Source organism: Mirounga leonina, unplaced genomic scaffold (assembly GCF_011800145.1).
Source record: "Mirounga leonina isolate KUSES-001 unplaced genomic scaffold, KU_Mleo_1.0 Mir_98, whole genome shotgun sequence".
Taxonomy (NCBI): Eukaryota; Metazoa; Chordata; class Mammalia; order Carnivora; family Phocidae; genus Mirounga; species Mirounga leonina.
The window spans coordinates 3862850-3878854 of NW_023270921.1; the positions used below are offsets into that span (position 1 = coordinate 3862850).

The following is a 16005-nucleotide window of genomic DNA, read 5'->3' on the forward strand; positions in this document are numbered from 1 at the left end:
TCTTTCTTTCTTTCTTTCTTTCTTTCTTTCTTTCTTTCTTTCTTTCTTTCTTTTCTTTCCTTCCTTCCTTCCTTCCTTCCTTCCTTCCTTCCTTCCTTCCTTTCTAAGGTTTTATTTATTTATTTGTCAGAGAGAGAGAGAGCACAAGCAGGGGGAGCGGCAGGCAGAGGGAGAAGCAGACTCTCCGTTGAGCAGGGAGCCCCGTGCGGGACTCCATTCCAGGATCATGACCTGAGCCAAAGGCAGACGCTCAACCAACTGAGCCACCCAGGCGTCCTGGAAGTTGGCAGTTTCTTACAAAACTAAACATACCCTTACCATACAATCCAGTGATCATACTCCTTAGCATTTACCCAAAGGAGTTTAAAACTTGTATCCACACAAAAACCTGCACAGGGATGTTTATAGCAGCTTTATTCTTAATTGCCAAAATCTAGAAACAACCGAGATGTAGTTTAGTTAGGTAAATAATAAATAAATTGTGATACATACAGACAAAGGAATATTATTAGGGCTAAGAAGAAATGAGCTATCAAGCTATGAAAAAACATGGAGGAAGCTTACATGCATATTACTAAGTGAAAGAAGCCAATCTAAAAAGGCTACATACTGTATGATTCCAACTATATGGCACTCTGGAAGAGGCAAAACTATGGAGACAGTAGAAAAGATCAGTGTTTGCCAGGGGTTAGGAGGGAAGAAGGGATGAATAGGCAGAGCACAGAGGATTTTTAGGGCAGTGAAACTAATCTGTATGATACTACAATGATAGATGCAGATACAAGTCATTATACATTTGTCCAAATCCATAGAAGGTACAACACCAAGAGTGAATCCTCATGTCAACTATGGACTTTGAGCAATAACTATGTGCCAATGTGGGTTTATCAATGGTAACCAATGCACCACTCTGACTAGAGATGTTGATAGTGGGGAGGGGGCTATTCACATGCATGAAGAATGGGTATATGGAAAATCTCTTGTATCTTCTGCTCAATTTTGCTATGAACCTAAAACTGCTCTAAAAAATAAAGTCTATTAAAAAAATCTGAGACACAAATGTGCTTGGCTTGTTCCAGAAATAGCAAAGAAACCACTGTGGTTTCACTCTAGTGGAAGAAAGGAATGGAAAGAGAGTCAAGGGCCAGGCCACATAAGGCGTCCCAGGCCAAAGAAGAAGTGTGAAAATATGGGTGTTTAGAGCCATTTAGTGTCCCCTAATGATTTGTTTTTATAAACACATAATAATGAAATAGGAATAGTTGATGGTTATAACAATGATTGCATACATTTGAATAATATGCTCCGTTTTCTAGGGAAATCTTTTAAAAATGTGTTTATCTACGTCCCTGAGTGAACAGTTACCAATTTCTAATACTTGAGCACATTTTAAAAAATATCCAAGTCCCTAAAGGGCATTTCCAGCCACCCAGGTGCCATACAGCCAGGCACCATGGATAGCTGGACCCTGTCCTTCACCAAGCCTGATGCCTGGCCTCCCACCGACTCCTACAAACTGAACACCTGCATGTGCATTGGTACTGCAAACAACCTCTGACGTCCAGTAGTTCCTCAACCACTGTTTCTAAGGAGCAGCCCAACCTGTCTGTAAAAGCCATCACCTCAAATTCCTGGAATTTCCATACCTGAAATAGATTTTTAGTCTGTTTCAAAACCTGAAGCACTGCAAGTCTCATGTTACTTTAGTTAACCCTTTAACCTAAAAAAGTAACTACCAAATGAATAGTAAGGGTGAAATTCAATGTATTTATCCTAAATATTCTAGGTTATCTTCTCATAGTTAAGAAGCGAAATCAATTGTATTCTAGATGTTTCATAAATGTTGACTTCATGTTTCTGACCACATAAATTGTTGACATTGAAATTCAGTGACCTCTGTTGCTTACTGTAAGAAGGATTCTGACCCAGAATTTTCAGCTAAATATGTTGTAATTCAGAATTTGCTTACAGAATTGAATTAAGGTTTTTGCATTAGGGATAAACATTGTGGGAGTAATTCTGGTATACTAGGTTCGTGGTTTTGTGCAAGATGCTTAGAATACCACAGCCCTTCCTTAGAATAATTGTAAATTCTTCTGGACTGTTTCCCAGATTTGCTTGAAAAGGGTCAGAGGACAGACGGAAATTAATGACATATGAATTGTGAATCCCAATTAGAGGTGTCTTCAAAGGAATAATTAGGCTAGACTTAATAATTATGAGAAGAAAAAGCTTGGGGTAAATTACACACTGAAAGAAAAGATGTGAAGCAAGGCAACTTTGGAGATTGGAGTTGATGAATATTTCAGGAAGTTATTTTTTTTCAAATCTACTAATCTTAAAGATAATATAACTTGAGTGAGACAAAGATGAATGGAGAGAGATGGTCACTGATCTCAGATTAGGAGTCGGGGTGTGAACACGGAGGTCCTTTCTGGTGCACATGCCCTGACACTGTGATTTTAGGATCCCTATTCTCTTTATGTAGGAGGACAGGACTTTTGCTTTCCCAAATAACAGTAACATTAGCAACAGGGGCAGCAAACACCTGAACTGTACTCCCCATGTAGAGTACTTGCCATATATTAATCTCTCTGTTTCATTTTCCTCATCTGTAAAGTAGGGACTACATGATTATCGAATCCCCACAACAACCCTAGGAGGGAGGTACGGTAAGTGACTTGCTCAAGGTCATAAGCTAGGTGGTGTCAGAAATCAGATTCGGACCCAGCAGCCTGACTCCGAAGCGTAAGCTCTCTCTCGTCCACTGCACTACCTGTGCCTCGGGGAGGAGAAGGGACACACGCAAAATGCCAGCTCTCCGTGCCCACTTACTTTACTGTAAACTCTCCTACACCGACGCCTCTCTTCCCACCCTCTCTACCACCCTTAGCCTCTTAACTTGTCAAACACAACACCTTCCTTACTTTGCTCGAGTCGTCCTCCTCCCCTTCTTGCCAGAAGGTTCCGGCGGGTGGAAGATGAAAGGGAGCGGACAGCGCCCGGCACAGGCATCTTGTTTTTCTTCTTGGCGCAGTCGCTAATAGTCACTGAAAATCCTTTATTAGAGGTGTGGTTAGAAGCATTCACCGAGCGCTCAGAGTAGGAACGTTTGTCAGGAATGCGAATATTAATTTACTCTCTAGGATACGTTTTTTAACCTAAGAGCCTGACCAATTCTCACACAATTCACTTCTGAGTGGAAACCTTCACCCGGCGCCTGACGACGCGGCGCCGGCCTGGAGGGGGCAGTGGCGGCCGCGGAGTGGGCCCCGCCGGCGGGTGCGGGCGGCTCGGCCATCGCTTGCTCTCGCCTGGCGCGCGGCTCTCGGCCGTGGATTAGCGCTGCTGGGGACGTGGGAGGCCGCGGGTCCCGCCCCCGGCCGGCGGCGGCGGCGGCGGCGGCCCAGCGCGGCAGTCGGCGCTGCGAGCCGAGCGGCGCGGAGGGCGCGACCGGCGGGCCGGGGCGCGGGGCTGTGCGCTGTCTTTTGGGCTCCGTTCCGCGAGCCGGGGCGCGGGCGACACCGCGGACCCCTCGGGCGGGCCCCGGGCTCGCGGCGTAGGGAGTCGGGGGCCGCCCGCCGGGGAGCCGGGACCATGGCGCTGCGCGCCCGGGCGCTGTACGACTTTAGGTCGGAGAACCCGGGGGAGATCTCGCTGCGGGAGCACGAGGTGCTGAGCCTGTGCAGCGAACAGGACATCGAGGGCTGGCTCGAGGGGGTCAACAGCCGTGGCGACCGTGGCCTCTTCCCGGCCTCGTACGTGCAGGTGATTCGCGCCCCCGAGTCCGGCCCGGCGGGCGACTGCGGCCCGGGAGCCCCGGCTCGCTACGCCAACGTCCCGCCTGGCGGCTTCGAGCCCCTGCCCGCCGCGCCGCCCGCCTCCTTCAAGCCGCCGCCCGATGCCTTCCAGCCCTTGCTGCAACCGCAGCAGGCGCCTCCGCCGAGCACCTTCCAGCCGCCGGCCGCGGGCTTCCCGTACGGCGGGGGCGCCCTGCAGCCGTCGCCTCAGCAGCTCTACGGCGGCGGCTACCAGGCCAGCCAGGGCAGCGACGATGACTGGGACGACGAGTGGGACGACAGCTCCACGGTGGCCGATGAGCCGGGCGCGCTGGGCAGCGGCGCGTACCCGGACCTCGACGGCTCCTCGTCCGTAGGCGGCGCGGCCGGCCGCTACCGTCTGTCCACGCGCTCCGACCTGTCGCTGGGCTCCCGCGGCGGCTCGGCGCCCGCGCAGCACCACCCGTCGGGGGCCAAGAGCTCGGCCACCGTAAGCCGCAACCTCAACCGCTTCTCCACCTTCGTCAAGTCGGGCGGCGAGGCCTTCGTGCTGGGTGAAGCGTCTGGCTTCGTGAAGGATGGGGACAAGTTGTGCGTGGTGCTGGGGCCCTACGGCCCCGAATGGCAGGAGAACCCTTACCCCTTCCAGTGCACCATCGACGATCCCACCAAACAGACCAAGTTCAAGGGCATGAAGAGCTACATCTCCTACAAGCTGGTCCCCACGCACACGCAGGTGCCGGTACACCGGCGCTACAAGCACTTCGACTGGCTGTACGCGCGCCTGGCCGAGAAGTTCCCCGTCATCTCGGTGCCCCACCTGCCCGAGAAACAGGCCACTGGCCGCTTCGAGGAGGACTTCATCTCCAAACGCAGGAAGGGCCTGATCTGGTGGATGAACCACATGGCCAGCCACCCGGTGCTGGCGCAGTGCGACGTCTTCCAGCACTTCCTGACCTGCCCCAGCAGCACGGACGAGAAGGCCTGGAAACAGGGCAAGCGGAAGGCCGAGAAAGATGAGATGGTGGGCGCCAACTTCTTCCTGACCCTGAGCACGCCCCCCGCCGCCGCCCTCGACCTGCAGGAGGTGGAGAGCAAGATCGACGGCTTCAAGTGCTTCACCAAGAAGATGGACGACAGCGCGCTGCAGCTCAACCACACGGCCAACGAGTTCGCGCGCAAGCAGGTGACGGGCTTCAAGAAGGAGTATCAGAAGGTGGGCCAGTCCTTCCGCGGCCTCAGCCAGGCCTTTGAGCTGGACCAGCAGGCCTTCTCGGCCGGCCTGAACCAGGCCATCGCCTTCACCGGAGATGCCTACGACGCCATCGGCGAGCTCTTTGCCGAGCAGCCCAGGCAGGACCTGGACCCCGTCATGGACCTGTTAGCGCTGTATCAGGGGCACCTGGCCAACTTCCCCGACATCATTCACGTTCAGAAAGGTAAAGCCTGGCCATTAGAGCAGATGGTCTGGAATATGTTGTTGAGGCTGAAAGGGATGATTCGGACAGAAATACCATAATCTGTTTCAGACTAGTGCCGGAGAGGTTGGGAATCAAGCAGGGATTCCCTGTCCAATCAAGTGGACAGCTGGCCTGTTTTTCTGAGTATATGATGGATTGCGGGCCGGTAGCTGCCTCCGTAAAGTATTTCCAGACAGGGAGTGGGTACTCCTCAGAGAAAGTTCTGAGAGTACTTCTTAGGACAGTGCTATCATTTTAGAGTTTGAATAGTTGGGTGATGAGCTTCTGGGATCTGTAATCTTGTGCCTAGGGTAGAATTAGAAGAGGACCCAAACCCTGTTAGGCATCCATTTGAACACTGTGGGGTCACTTAGTGATGGGTTTAAGGAAGCACGGAAATAATGGGGAAGGACGGATATCTGCAAGTAAAGGTAAGTCCGCTTCTACCTTCCACACCTCTCAATCCCTGGTTTGGTTGAGGAATTAGAATCAATTCTCTGAGGTTCTAGCCAGGGCAGTTTAGGAATGTCCTGCATAGGCTTCTTGCTTGCAACCTTTGTAGAATGAGGTAAAAGGCTCACTCTAATTTCAAGAAGTTTTAAGAAAAATAATCTCTTTAATCTCAGTCATTTTGAGTTTGGAGTCTATTAACCCACTGAATTTAAAGAGTATTATTTAGGAAAATGATGTAGGGGAACTACAAAGAATGCACAAAATCTGAGTATTATGTCTGAGGGCATTGCTTCTGGTATTCCAGTAGTTAGCTGCCCAACTGTCAGCTTGTTTCATTATTAGTTGTTAGTGTCCCTAACTTTTGTTAAAGCACTAACCTTTGCAGATTTTTTTTTTTTCTTAGAAAATAAATTAGAGCAGTAAAGCCTGGAGTGAGAGGACGGGGAGGCGAAGGACTTTAGGGAGGTGGTCTTGCCTGTGAATGTCTCCTGTTCAGTGTGGCGGATGTGGCGGGGGGAGGGAGGGAGTTACCTAATCTAACTTCTGTGATGATGGAAACGTCTTTTGAGTCATGAGGTTTGGCCTTCAATAAGGAGGTGCTCACTGCCTTTCTAGAGGGGCCGGTCCAATTATGAACAACCCTGAACTTTGACATAGTCTTCCTTGCACTGAACTAAAATTTGCCTCTCTCGTTTGTCATTCTGTTCCCTGGAACCACACAAAGTAAGTCTATTCCTCATCCACACGTTAGCCCTTTACACTTTGGGAGACAGCAGTCTTGCTTCCTTCCCTTCCCTCTGCTGCTTTCCTCCCCCTTTCAAGTGTGTGACTAGTCTTCTTACTCCCCAAAGGGGGGGTCCTTCCAAAGCCTTGAATGTGTTGTTGGCCCTGCTAAAATGCAGTATCCCGAAGCATCTGCATTACTAATTTTGGTAGAAAATAGTAACTTTTTTGGCAATTTACATTTTGTAAATGCAGCCTGAGATTCAATAGCTGTTTGAGCAACCATACTGAACCTGCATCTACATTCCTCATGCCTTTTTGTGTGTAAATTGCCGTGACTCCTTGACTTTTTGGCTGGTGCCAGTGGGACTGACTCTTTGAGACTTTAATGCAAGACCTTAAATTTAAATACCATGTGTTATATCAACCTGGAACCATGCTGCCTTTTTATGTATTTTGTGAGTTTATGCAAATGGTTGGTAAAAGTAGAAAGGGTGGAGTCAAGGACAGACCTCTGCAGGCAGAGAGAGACAGGTGACTGGCTACTACAGGGTGGCCTCAGTTCATTCACTGACTTTACCGTCACTCAGACCACACACAGCTTTGTCAAGTGTCCTGCTATTGGAACTATTTATTAGAAAAGGTATGGTGTTTGTTCTAAGGTTGATTTTGAGTTTACAGCAGTAGTTTTTGTAGTTTATTAAACTGTGTAGTTTGCTTTTTTTTTTTTTTTTAAATCCTAGAACTAAAATTGTATTCAGTTTCTTGGGATTTGAAAAACTTCATTAAAACCAGTACCATTTTATGTTGTTTAAACAGATTCAAGGGCACTAAACATAATCTTTAGGAAGTTCGGAAAGAAAATCAGTTAATATTAAGTATAGTTTCTTTCTGCTGTAGCCTTGGTATATAATGTACAGGGAGTGAGTGTCCCTAGATGACGTCTTTAGAATGTACTTGCCATTTAAAGCTATAGTGTGCAACGCATAAGGATAAAAGCATTTGCTTGCAACCAGTTTTTATCAAGGATGCTAGTGTTGGCGATTTTTAGGAATACAGATGAGACAAATTTCATAAGTTGTGCTAAAGCTTTTTGAACATGTTCTAAATATTCAGAACTTGTGGTTGTGAAGAGCAGCTCCCCCCGCCCCCCCAACTTAACTACACAGTTGCTATTGGAATGAATCTTTTTTAGTCTGAGCACTTGGGGATTTTGTTGACAGGTTGTTTTTTTCCTCTAAGGTCTCAAAGTGTAATCACATGAAAGATTTTACTGTGACTTCTGAGAGGAGAATAAAAAGAAGAAAAAAACGTTAAAAAATCTTTAAGCAGCTTAAGCTATCTTTTAAGTATTTGGTTCAAAGTTTACATTTCAGTTTAGGGAGAAATTTAAAAATTCAAAATAATTATTTCAACTCTTAAGTTGTCATTGTTTACAGGAAGAGAAAAAACAGTTTTAGTACTTCTACGTTTGATGTGTTCTAATCAGATGTTAGGTCCACATTCAGATGAGACAGAAATGATTAGAATGTGCTTTTCAATGACTAACACAGTTAAGAAGGGGAGTTAATTAAGTTTTTTCCCCCTTAATTCCTAGGGGAAAGGACAGGAACATTAGTCTCCTCTGAGCTTTTTTCTTATCCGGGAGACTGCTGTGGTCAGCTTTTCCAGTGTTCTAAACCTGTGCTTTTCGGTGCTGGGTCTGTGAGCCACATCTGACTATTTAAATATAAGTTAATTAAAGTAAAATAATGTAATCCAGTTCCTTATTCACACTAGCTGTATTTCATGTGCTTTGTAGCTAGTGGCTACCAGTTGGACAACAGATAGAGACCATTTCATCACTGCTGAGGGTTCTATGGGATGGTGCTGTGCTGCCATAGTCTTTCAGTCCTTTCAGGTTTCTCCAGCAGTTGATAATCTTTGCACATACTCTCCAGATAGTCTTCTTGTCACTTGGTCATCTCATGGCATCCCCTCCTTTCCGCATGGGCTTAAGTAATAAAAACCGGGAGGGGAAGCAGGCCCTGCCAGACCCCTCTCTACAGAACATCCCAGGCACTCACCCAGTGAGTAATATTGCTGCGGTGTGAGGATGTTCATCTGCTTTGCATCCTGCCTTCATCGTTCATTCAGAAAATACAACTGGTTTCAGAATGGACATCTGAGACTGGTGAGGAACCAGCTCCAGAATGAGGGTGGAAAACTCAAATGCCCTTAAATGTGGTCGACTGGCATTTTTCTGACTATACTTAGTACTAAAACCATCGCTTAAACTTAATAATGGTTTTAGTGTAAGTACTTTCTGCAGAAGCAAAGAAAGCCGTATGGTTTCTTTAGCGAAAAGAGAATTCTGGAATTCTAATTTTTTTCATCAACTCATGGAGTCTTAGATAAACAGACCTATTTTGGTTAATGGAGTTGAGTGTAGGAAGAAGGCAGTTTGCTGTAGGCTGAAGTATAGTAGATGGGAATTCAGAAGCTGTTTGAATTTTATTCATACTTTGCTCTGTCTTAACAGGAGTCCCTTAAATTCTTTGTTCACAGGCGGCTCGTTGATTCCTGACTAGTCACATGTCTGTCACTGCCGAGCTTTGTAACCCTGTGGTCTGATTTTCTTTTTTTGAAATGGTAGCGTTTTATCTCCTCCCATTTATCATCCTTGCCTGGGGTATGCCTTTAGAATGCTGATGGTGGCCAGTTTGGGGTAGTATATAGAATCGATTTCACTATCAGTTTCTTAGCTTATTCGGTTCTGTTTCCAAAGATATGATTAATCTCTAATATTTAATAAAGCTTAATCTGGATGGCAGTGAGTTGTTGTGGTTTAAAAGCATTAGGCTTATTTCCCGGGGGTATCGTGAAAGGGAAAGACTGTAAATGTGGGGTGATGAGAAATGTTGGTTTCATCTTTATTTAGGAATGTGGACTGGATAGCAGGAGGGAGTCACTTAAAAGGAAATTTCTTTATTCCTGAGAAAAGGTACAAGGTACAGGAAAAGTGATTTGTTGATAAAATGTAGCGTGAGTCTGTGAAGCAGGGTGGCAGAACTAGGTAAACAAACAGACCGGCAGTCCTGTTTTCTGTACTCCTAAATTAAATATGCAGGGTGTCCACATTGCCTTCTGTAAACGTTCCAGATGGAGGCTTCTTTTCAACAAAACACAGCCCTGGGACCTCAGGAATGGTACACCAGTCATGGGCTTGTCAGTTCTCCGGGGTACAGTTTCACCATTGTGCTTCCTTTTACCACATGCAGGGTCCGTCTTATGTCCCTCAGACATTAATTAAAGATAGCTAGAGTCCTGGCAAGGGCCTCTAAGGTAAGACTGGGCCACAGTTAGCCCTTCCCTGTCTGCTCCCCATTCTCCTGTGACTAAAAATAGACCTGAGAGGGTGGTGCCAGGAATACAGAGAAAAGGTCTAATAAGTGGGCTGTTTACAAACTCATCCTTATTTTGAAACTTCTGGGCTAGAAATTGAGGTCGTTCATTTTTTGTTCTGTTTTGTTTTAGCTCCATTTTAATTGAATCCGTTTCTCCTTTCCCCTACTTCCACCTCCAGCTGTTTTTTAAGGAGACTTCAGTTCTAGCTGTAACCTTTGTCCCTATCTGTATTTTCTTAATGAAAAGGAGGTTTACCTTTGGGGCTTTTGAAAGAGATGACTGAGTTCTTTTGGTAAAACGTCAATGTGACCAGCCACAGAAGGTCTTGATCACGAAGCTAGGTGGGGATACTGCTCATATCACACTGTCATTGGTTTCTCAGACTTCTTTTTTGAGCTAGGAGTCCTTCTGGAAATCACACTGGGGAATCATAGCCTGTTAGACTGATCACAGCAGAATCAAAAGGAGGCAGGTACCTACGCTCCCACTCATGTTCTTCAGATAATTCTTGGGCTCAGTTGGATTTCCCTCTGTATTGGGAAATGTCATCCCACAGGTTCCTGTCTGGTCATCTTAGGATTTCCAAACAGGAAGGCAGAACCCAAACAAAGAAGAAGTTCTGTGAGAAGGTATCAATTCCCTTATAAACATGACAATTCCTTTAAATTATGTTCTTTTTCTTCAGGCTGAAAAAAAGGTACTGCTTTATTGTCTCAAAGTGTTTTAAAATCAAAGTTTAATATGAAGTTCGATTTAGTTTGCCATCTATTTATGAAACTTTGTGATACCACAAACTAAATGATTATCACAAATAAAATGGCACAGTAATGCTTAGCTCTTGTTTGGAGAGACTGTACTCAGAGGACCTGTCCCATCTGTCGCCCTTCACTTAGCACAGGCTAGATTCCCATGTGGAGGGGGATGGGCAGGACTCTGGTCCTCACTGAGTTCTTGGACTCGTGGCAGAGAAGCCAGGTGCCAGGTCACTGAGAGCCCTCCCAAGGTGATGCAGAAGAGATGGGGCTGGCCTGGGTCTGACAAGGGAACTTAGCCCCACAAACAAAGGGGGTTCATGGTAAACCAAGAGCCCCATGTTCAGAGTCTCCTCACTGTGGGCCACGCTGGAATCTGGGGACCACTGTTCGGCTGTGAGAGGAGCTTTGGGCAAGTTATTTTAGCCTTGGCAAGTCTCAGGTTCTTTGTTGGTGAAGTGGGTACGCTTCCTCAGAAGGTCACATTGAGGATTAAATCTTGTGGTTCTCAGTAGTTACTCACTAAATGCTTGATTTTGAAAAGTAGAAAGATAATTTGAAAATAGGAAGCACTCTTCTTTAAAAGACAATTCCAGTAATCTTATCTTCCATCCTGGTAGCCTGCTGCCACCAGAACTGCAGGCAAAAGTATAAAAACCCAATAAGTCATTGGTTGGTATAGCAGTTAAATATTGTATTTTAACACAGCTGGTGTGTACTGCACACCAGAAGTATGGTAGCAGAAATAAATGCCAGTGTTATTTAGAGTCACTGGTGTGTTGTTCACATTAAGGGCTTGTCAGCTAGCTGTTCCCTTCCTCTAAATTACTTGTATCCCTGCACAAATCACTTTGACATTTCTGAGCTTCAGTTTCCTCATCTGTAAATATGAGATTCATGATCTCCTAGGTATCATTTGTTGATTGACTTTTAAAAAAAATAGCAACATCCATACATTGAAAATAAAATAGGAAAGTATACGATGAACATTTAGACATTGTTTCAGGCTGGTTTCAATAGCCTGCTATCTGCTTGTGTGATTTTTATCATCTGGGAGCATGAACATCCTTTATCAGTTGATACTGGCACCTGGCAAGTTGATGTGAAAGAAAATTCATGAACTTTTGGTTCAGATCAGCAAACATGCATTGCGGGCTTACCCCGCCAGGTGCTGTGATCGTCAAAGTGCTGACGGTACCCGGCCTCCTGCCGCTGGTGAGAGCTCCCCGGTGTCCGGAAGCTGAGGCGCGCCGGACAGCTGGAGAAGTTCCCTCCGAGCCAAAGGAGGGCTGTCACCAGGAGAGCCACCAGAAAGAGAAATTGCGATGGGCTTTCCCTCCTACAAAGTGTGCTTCACTTTGAACTCTAAATACTGTCTCCTCTCCGAAAACAGTCATGCATTGTTAATCTTGTGTTTGTAGCTTGATTAAACTTGAGTGTGAATGAGTGTTAACTTCACTTGTCATTTTTACTCCTTTTCTTAGATTTTTTTTTAATCTCTCACTATAATTGGACTTTTCTGATAAAGAAATTCTTTGTATTATTTGACAGGGAGGGAGACAGCAGTTAGGGAGGAGACCCAAGATCATTAGATTTATTCAGTGGATCCTCTGAGAGATAAATCTGATTTTATTCAACAAATATGTAAGTGCCCATTATAGATTGGGCACTATTAAAGATGCTCGGGTTGCATCAGTGGTCAAAACAAAGATCACCGCCCTCGTGGAGCTTACATTCGAGCAGGGCGGAGACACAGCGAGAAACACAATGAGTACATTATCACGTATGTGGTAGGGGAAAACATAAATGTGGAGCAGGACAAGTGGGCATGGGGAGACAGAATGAAGTAAGAAAAGGGATGATCACCGTAGGTCTCGTTAAGAAGGTGAGATTTAAGTGGAAGTGTGGAGGAGGTGAGGGAGTTAGCTAAACCGGTGTCTGCGGGGAGAGGCTTTCAGGCAGAGGAGAGAGCGAGAGCAGAGGTGCTAGGGTGGGTGTGTGCTGCCAGGCAGTGGAAGGCCAGGTGATTGGAGCTAAGAGGATCTGAGCAGGAGATGAGGTCTTGGAAGGTCCAATTAGTAGGGCTTTGTAGGTCATTGTCAAGACCTAGAGTAAAAGTCCTAGTGAGATGGGAGCCATGACAAGCTTTTGAGCCAAGGAATGACATCTATCTGGACCTTTGAACAGACTTACTCTAGTTGCTCTGTTGACAATAGAATGGAGAGGAGGTAGGGTCCCAAAGGTAGGAGCAGAGAGCCAGTAGGAAACTACCCCAATAATCCAGGTGAGAGACCATGCACGTGTGGACTAGAGTGGGTACAATGGAGATGGCGAGGAGGGAATCCCAGTCTGGATATATTTTAAAGGTAGAATCGTCAGGTGGGAATCAGATGGGGCATGCGAGAGGAAGAGGAGTCATCAAGGGGAACTCTGCAGTTTTTGGCTTGACCAGCAATACAAATGGAGTCTCCGTCCACTGAAATGAGGAAGGCTGTGAGTGGAAGAGAGGTGGGAATGGGAATCAGGACTTGAGTTTCATCCTTTCAGATTGATGGGCTCCTGCATTCTGTTGACATCTCCCCCACCCAACACATGCACAGACAGTCAAGCCTTAGATCTAGTTCCCTCCTCAGAGTTTTCTACTTGGAGCCCTGTCCTTTCCAAGTAGTCATGGCTGGTAGAATGCTCACTGGTGTGCCAAACAGTGTACATTGTTCGGTTATTGGGTAGTGTGTGGGGGTCATGTTTTTATGTTCCTCTAGTATGTAGCTCCACTGTTTTGTATGTGCAATGTGCACAGTTAATGCTTAAGGAATGCCTGTTGAATGAGAAAAGTAGGCACTCGATGGAGTACTTGTTGATTTTGAAATAGATATCTTCTATTGTAGAATGTGCTTTTCTGTTCATATGATGGATACCAGAGTTTATAAAAGAGTATAGGCAATGAAGATAGGATCTGGATATATTTTATAGGTGAAGTCATTAATTAATGTGAAAGTGATTTAAACGTCTTAAACTTACATATCTATGAAGTAACTTTCCAAAACTTATTGGGGAGAAGGGAGGAAGTTTAAAAATGTTTTATTTTATGTGCCAGAAAAATTAATGTTATGTAACTCATGATTTTACTTTATATTGATTATTTTTTTTTTTTTAAAGATTTTATTTATTTATTTGAGACAGAGAGCATGAGAGGGAGGAGGGTCAGAGGGAGAAGCAGACTCCCTGCCGAGCAGGGAGCCCGATGCGGGACTCGATCCCGGGACTCCAGGATCATGACCTGAGCCGAAGGCAGTCACTTAACCAACTGAGCCACCCAGGCGCCCCTATATTGATTCTTGATGTTGAAACTTGCGTATATACACTTTTTTCCTCTTTGGTAAACTTTCATGATAATCTTTTATTGGAGTCCCTTTTGCTGAATTCCAAGCACAAGATCTAGAGAGAGTACATTTCACCTTCTTGAATGACTTGGATACACAAAGCACTGAGCTTAGGTGTTGAGCGGTAGGTGCCTGCCCTCATGGAAGGTTCAGTTCTGTAACGGAAGTAGGATGTCTATACAGAGAATTGGGAGATTGGAGGTCGATTTAACTTGGTGCCTCTGGTAAGAGTGTGTGGGAGTCCAGAGGATGGAGAGTCACTGTCAGCTGTGTTAGGGGCTTGGGTGGGTAGCATTTGTTTTTTTGCCTCTGAAAGATGGTCATATTTTGACTTTTTAGAGGAAAATATAAAGTGCATTTTTTTTTTTTTAAGATTTTATTTATTTGACAGAGACAGCGAGAGAGGGAGCACAAGCAGGGGGAGTGGGAGTGGGAGAAGCAGGCCTCCCACTGAGCAGGGAGCCCGATGTGGGGCTCGATGGGATCATGACCCGAGCCGAAGGCAGACGCCCAATGACTGAGCCACCCAGGCGTCCCAGAAAGTGCATTCTTGATCTTGGAAATGCTTTAGGATGAGCATATAATAGCTGGTGCACTGCATGCCCCGTGCTCAGGTCAGTGAGACCAGCTGACAAGCGAGTAGCTGTCACCATACAGCGTGGTCCATGCAGTCATGGGCATGTGCCGTGGTGTGAAATAGGCCAGAGTGGGGGTAATCAGCTATGGGGAGAGGAGAGAGTTCAGGGGTGGCTTCTCCCAGTCTTACTCTGAGAAGATTTTTGAAAAAAAATTGCAAGTCTAGGCAGGCAGAATGGGGGAAGGCATTCTGGGCAGAGGGAATCAATCATGTATAAAAATCAGGGATTAAATCCTGGCTGCTTTTCTGATTCAGCTCTCGAGTGGTTACAGCTGTAGGTTGGGCCACCCCCCTCTATCTAATCAGAATGTTAGGGACATGTGGCCTATACGTTGGTGTTCTTGAAAGAGCTCCTCACGGGATTTTGATGTGCCACTGGGTTTACAGCTGCTGCTGCAGGGGATGGAGGGCAGCATCATGGAAGATCAAACAGGGTATTGACATGCTCAGGCCTGCACTTTAGATGGACAGGTCCTAGTGGCAGATGTAAAGGGAGGCTCGGGGTGAGGTGAGATAGGAGGCTCTTGCAGTTATTCAGGCAAGACATGAAATCCTAAACTGAGGCGGTGTCTGTGGGGTTGGGGAGGAGGAAGACAGAAGAGGTATTTGCCTACAGGAGTGAGGTAAGGGACAGGGAGGAGAATAAAATGACCATCGAACTAGAGACTAGAGTTACCAACAGAGATACTGGGAGATAGAGCAGGGGTCTGCAGGCCAAACCCACCCATGTGCCTGTTCACAGCACTTGAGCTAAGAGTGGCTTTTACATTTCTGAATTACTACATTTTTCCTGGGTATAAAAGCCTCGGTTTTGCCTTGACATGCAAAACTTCAAATATTTACTATCTGAGCTGTAAGGAAAGTGTTTGTTTACCCTTGACTTGGAGGGCAAGCAGGTTTGGGAGCTGGAGTATGAGGAGTGATGGCCATCGCTCTGCTTGAGCGTCCTTACCGTGTGGCAGCTACATACACCGTGTCCGATTCCACTTAGGAGCGGGCCTGATGATGTGCCCTCTACGGCCAGGGGGCGTGCAGTTCCCGCCAGCTTCCCTGTGTAACCCGTAGCAGTTTCACAGTGTATATATACTGTGTATAACATGGAGTCATCATTTTGCGTACCAGATACTTCGCAGCGTTAAGTATTAGCTATTGTATTAGGTCCCTGGGGCTGCTGTAACAAATTACCACAAGCTGGGTGGCTTAAAAACCAAATTTCTTCTCTTACTGTGCTGGAGGCTAGAAGTTCGAAATGAAGGTGTCGGCACAGCCACGCTCCGTATAAAGCGTCTAGGGGAGATCCTCCCAAGCCCCTTCCAGCCTCGGGGGGCTGCCGGCCATCCTTGCTGTTCTTGGCCTGTGGACTTGCCACTCCAGTCTCTGCCTCCATCTTCACCTGATGTTCTCCTCTTCTTTTAAGGACACTAGTCATTC

The 16005-nt window shown here is 46.3% G+C and overlaps 1 protein-coding gene across 2 annotated transcripts in view; it reads left to right on the plus strand.

Annotated features, from left to right (window-relative positions):
- The first annotated feature begins 3421 nt into the window (after window positions 1-3421).
- The window catches only part of LOC118006684 (sorting nexin-18), a 35129-nt gene continuing 22545 nt past the window's right edge, over window positions 3422-16005 (plus strand). Inside the window, exon 1 of one of the 2 annotated variants that reach the window (XM_034999439.1) lies at window positions 3422-5218. In XM_034999439.1, the coding sequence (XP_034855330.1) occupies window positions 3598-5218 (1621 nt within the window). In that variant the 5' untranslated portion in view covers window positions 3422-3597. The remainder of the gene's footprint in view (window positions 5219-16005) is intronic. The other variant, XM_034999438.1, reaches the window with a different exon arrangement.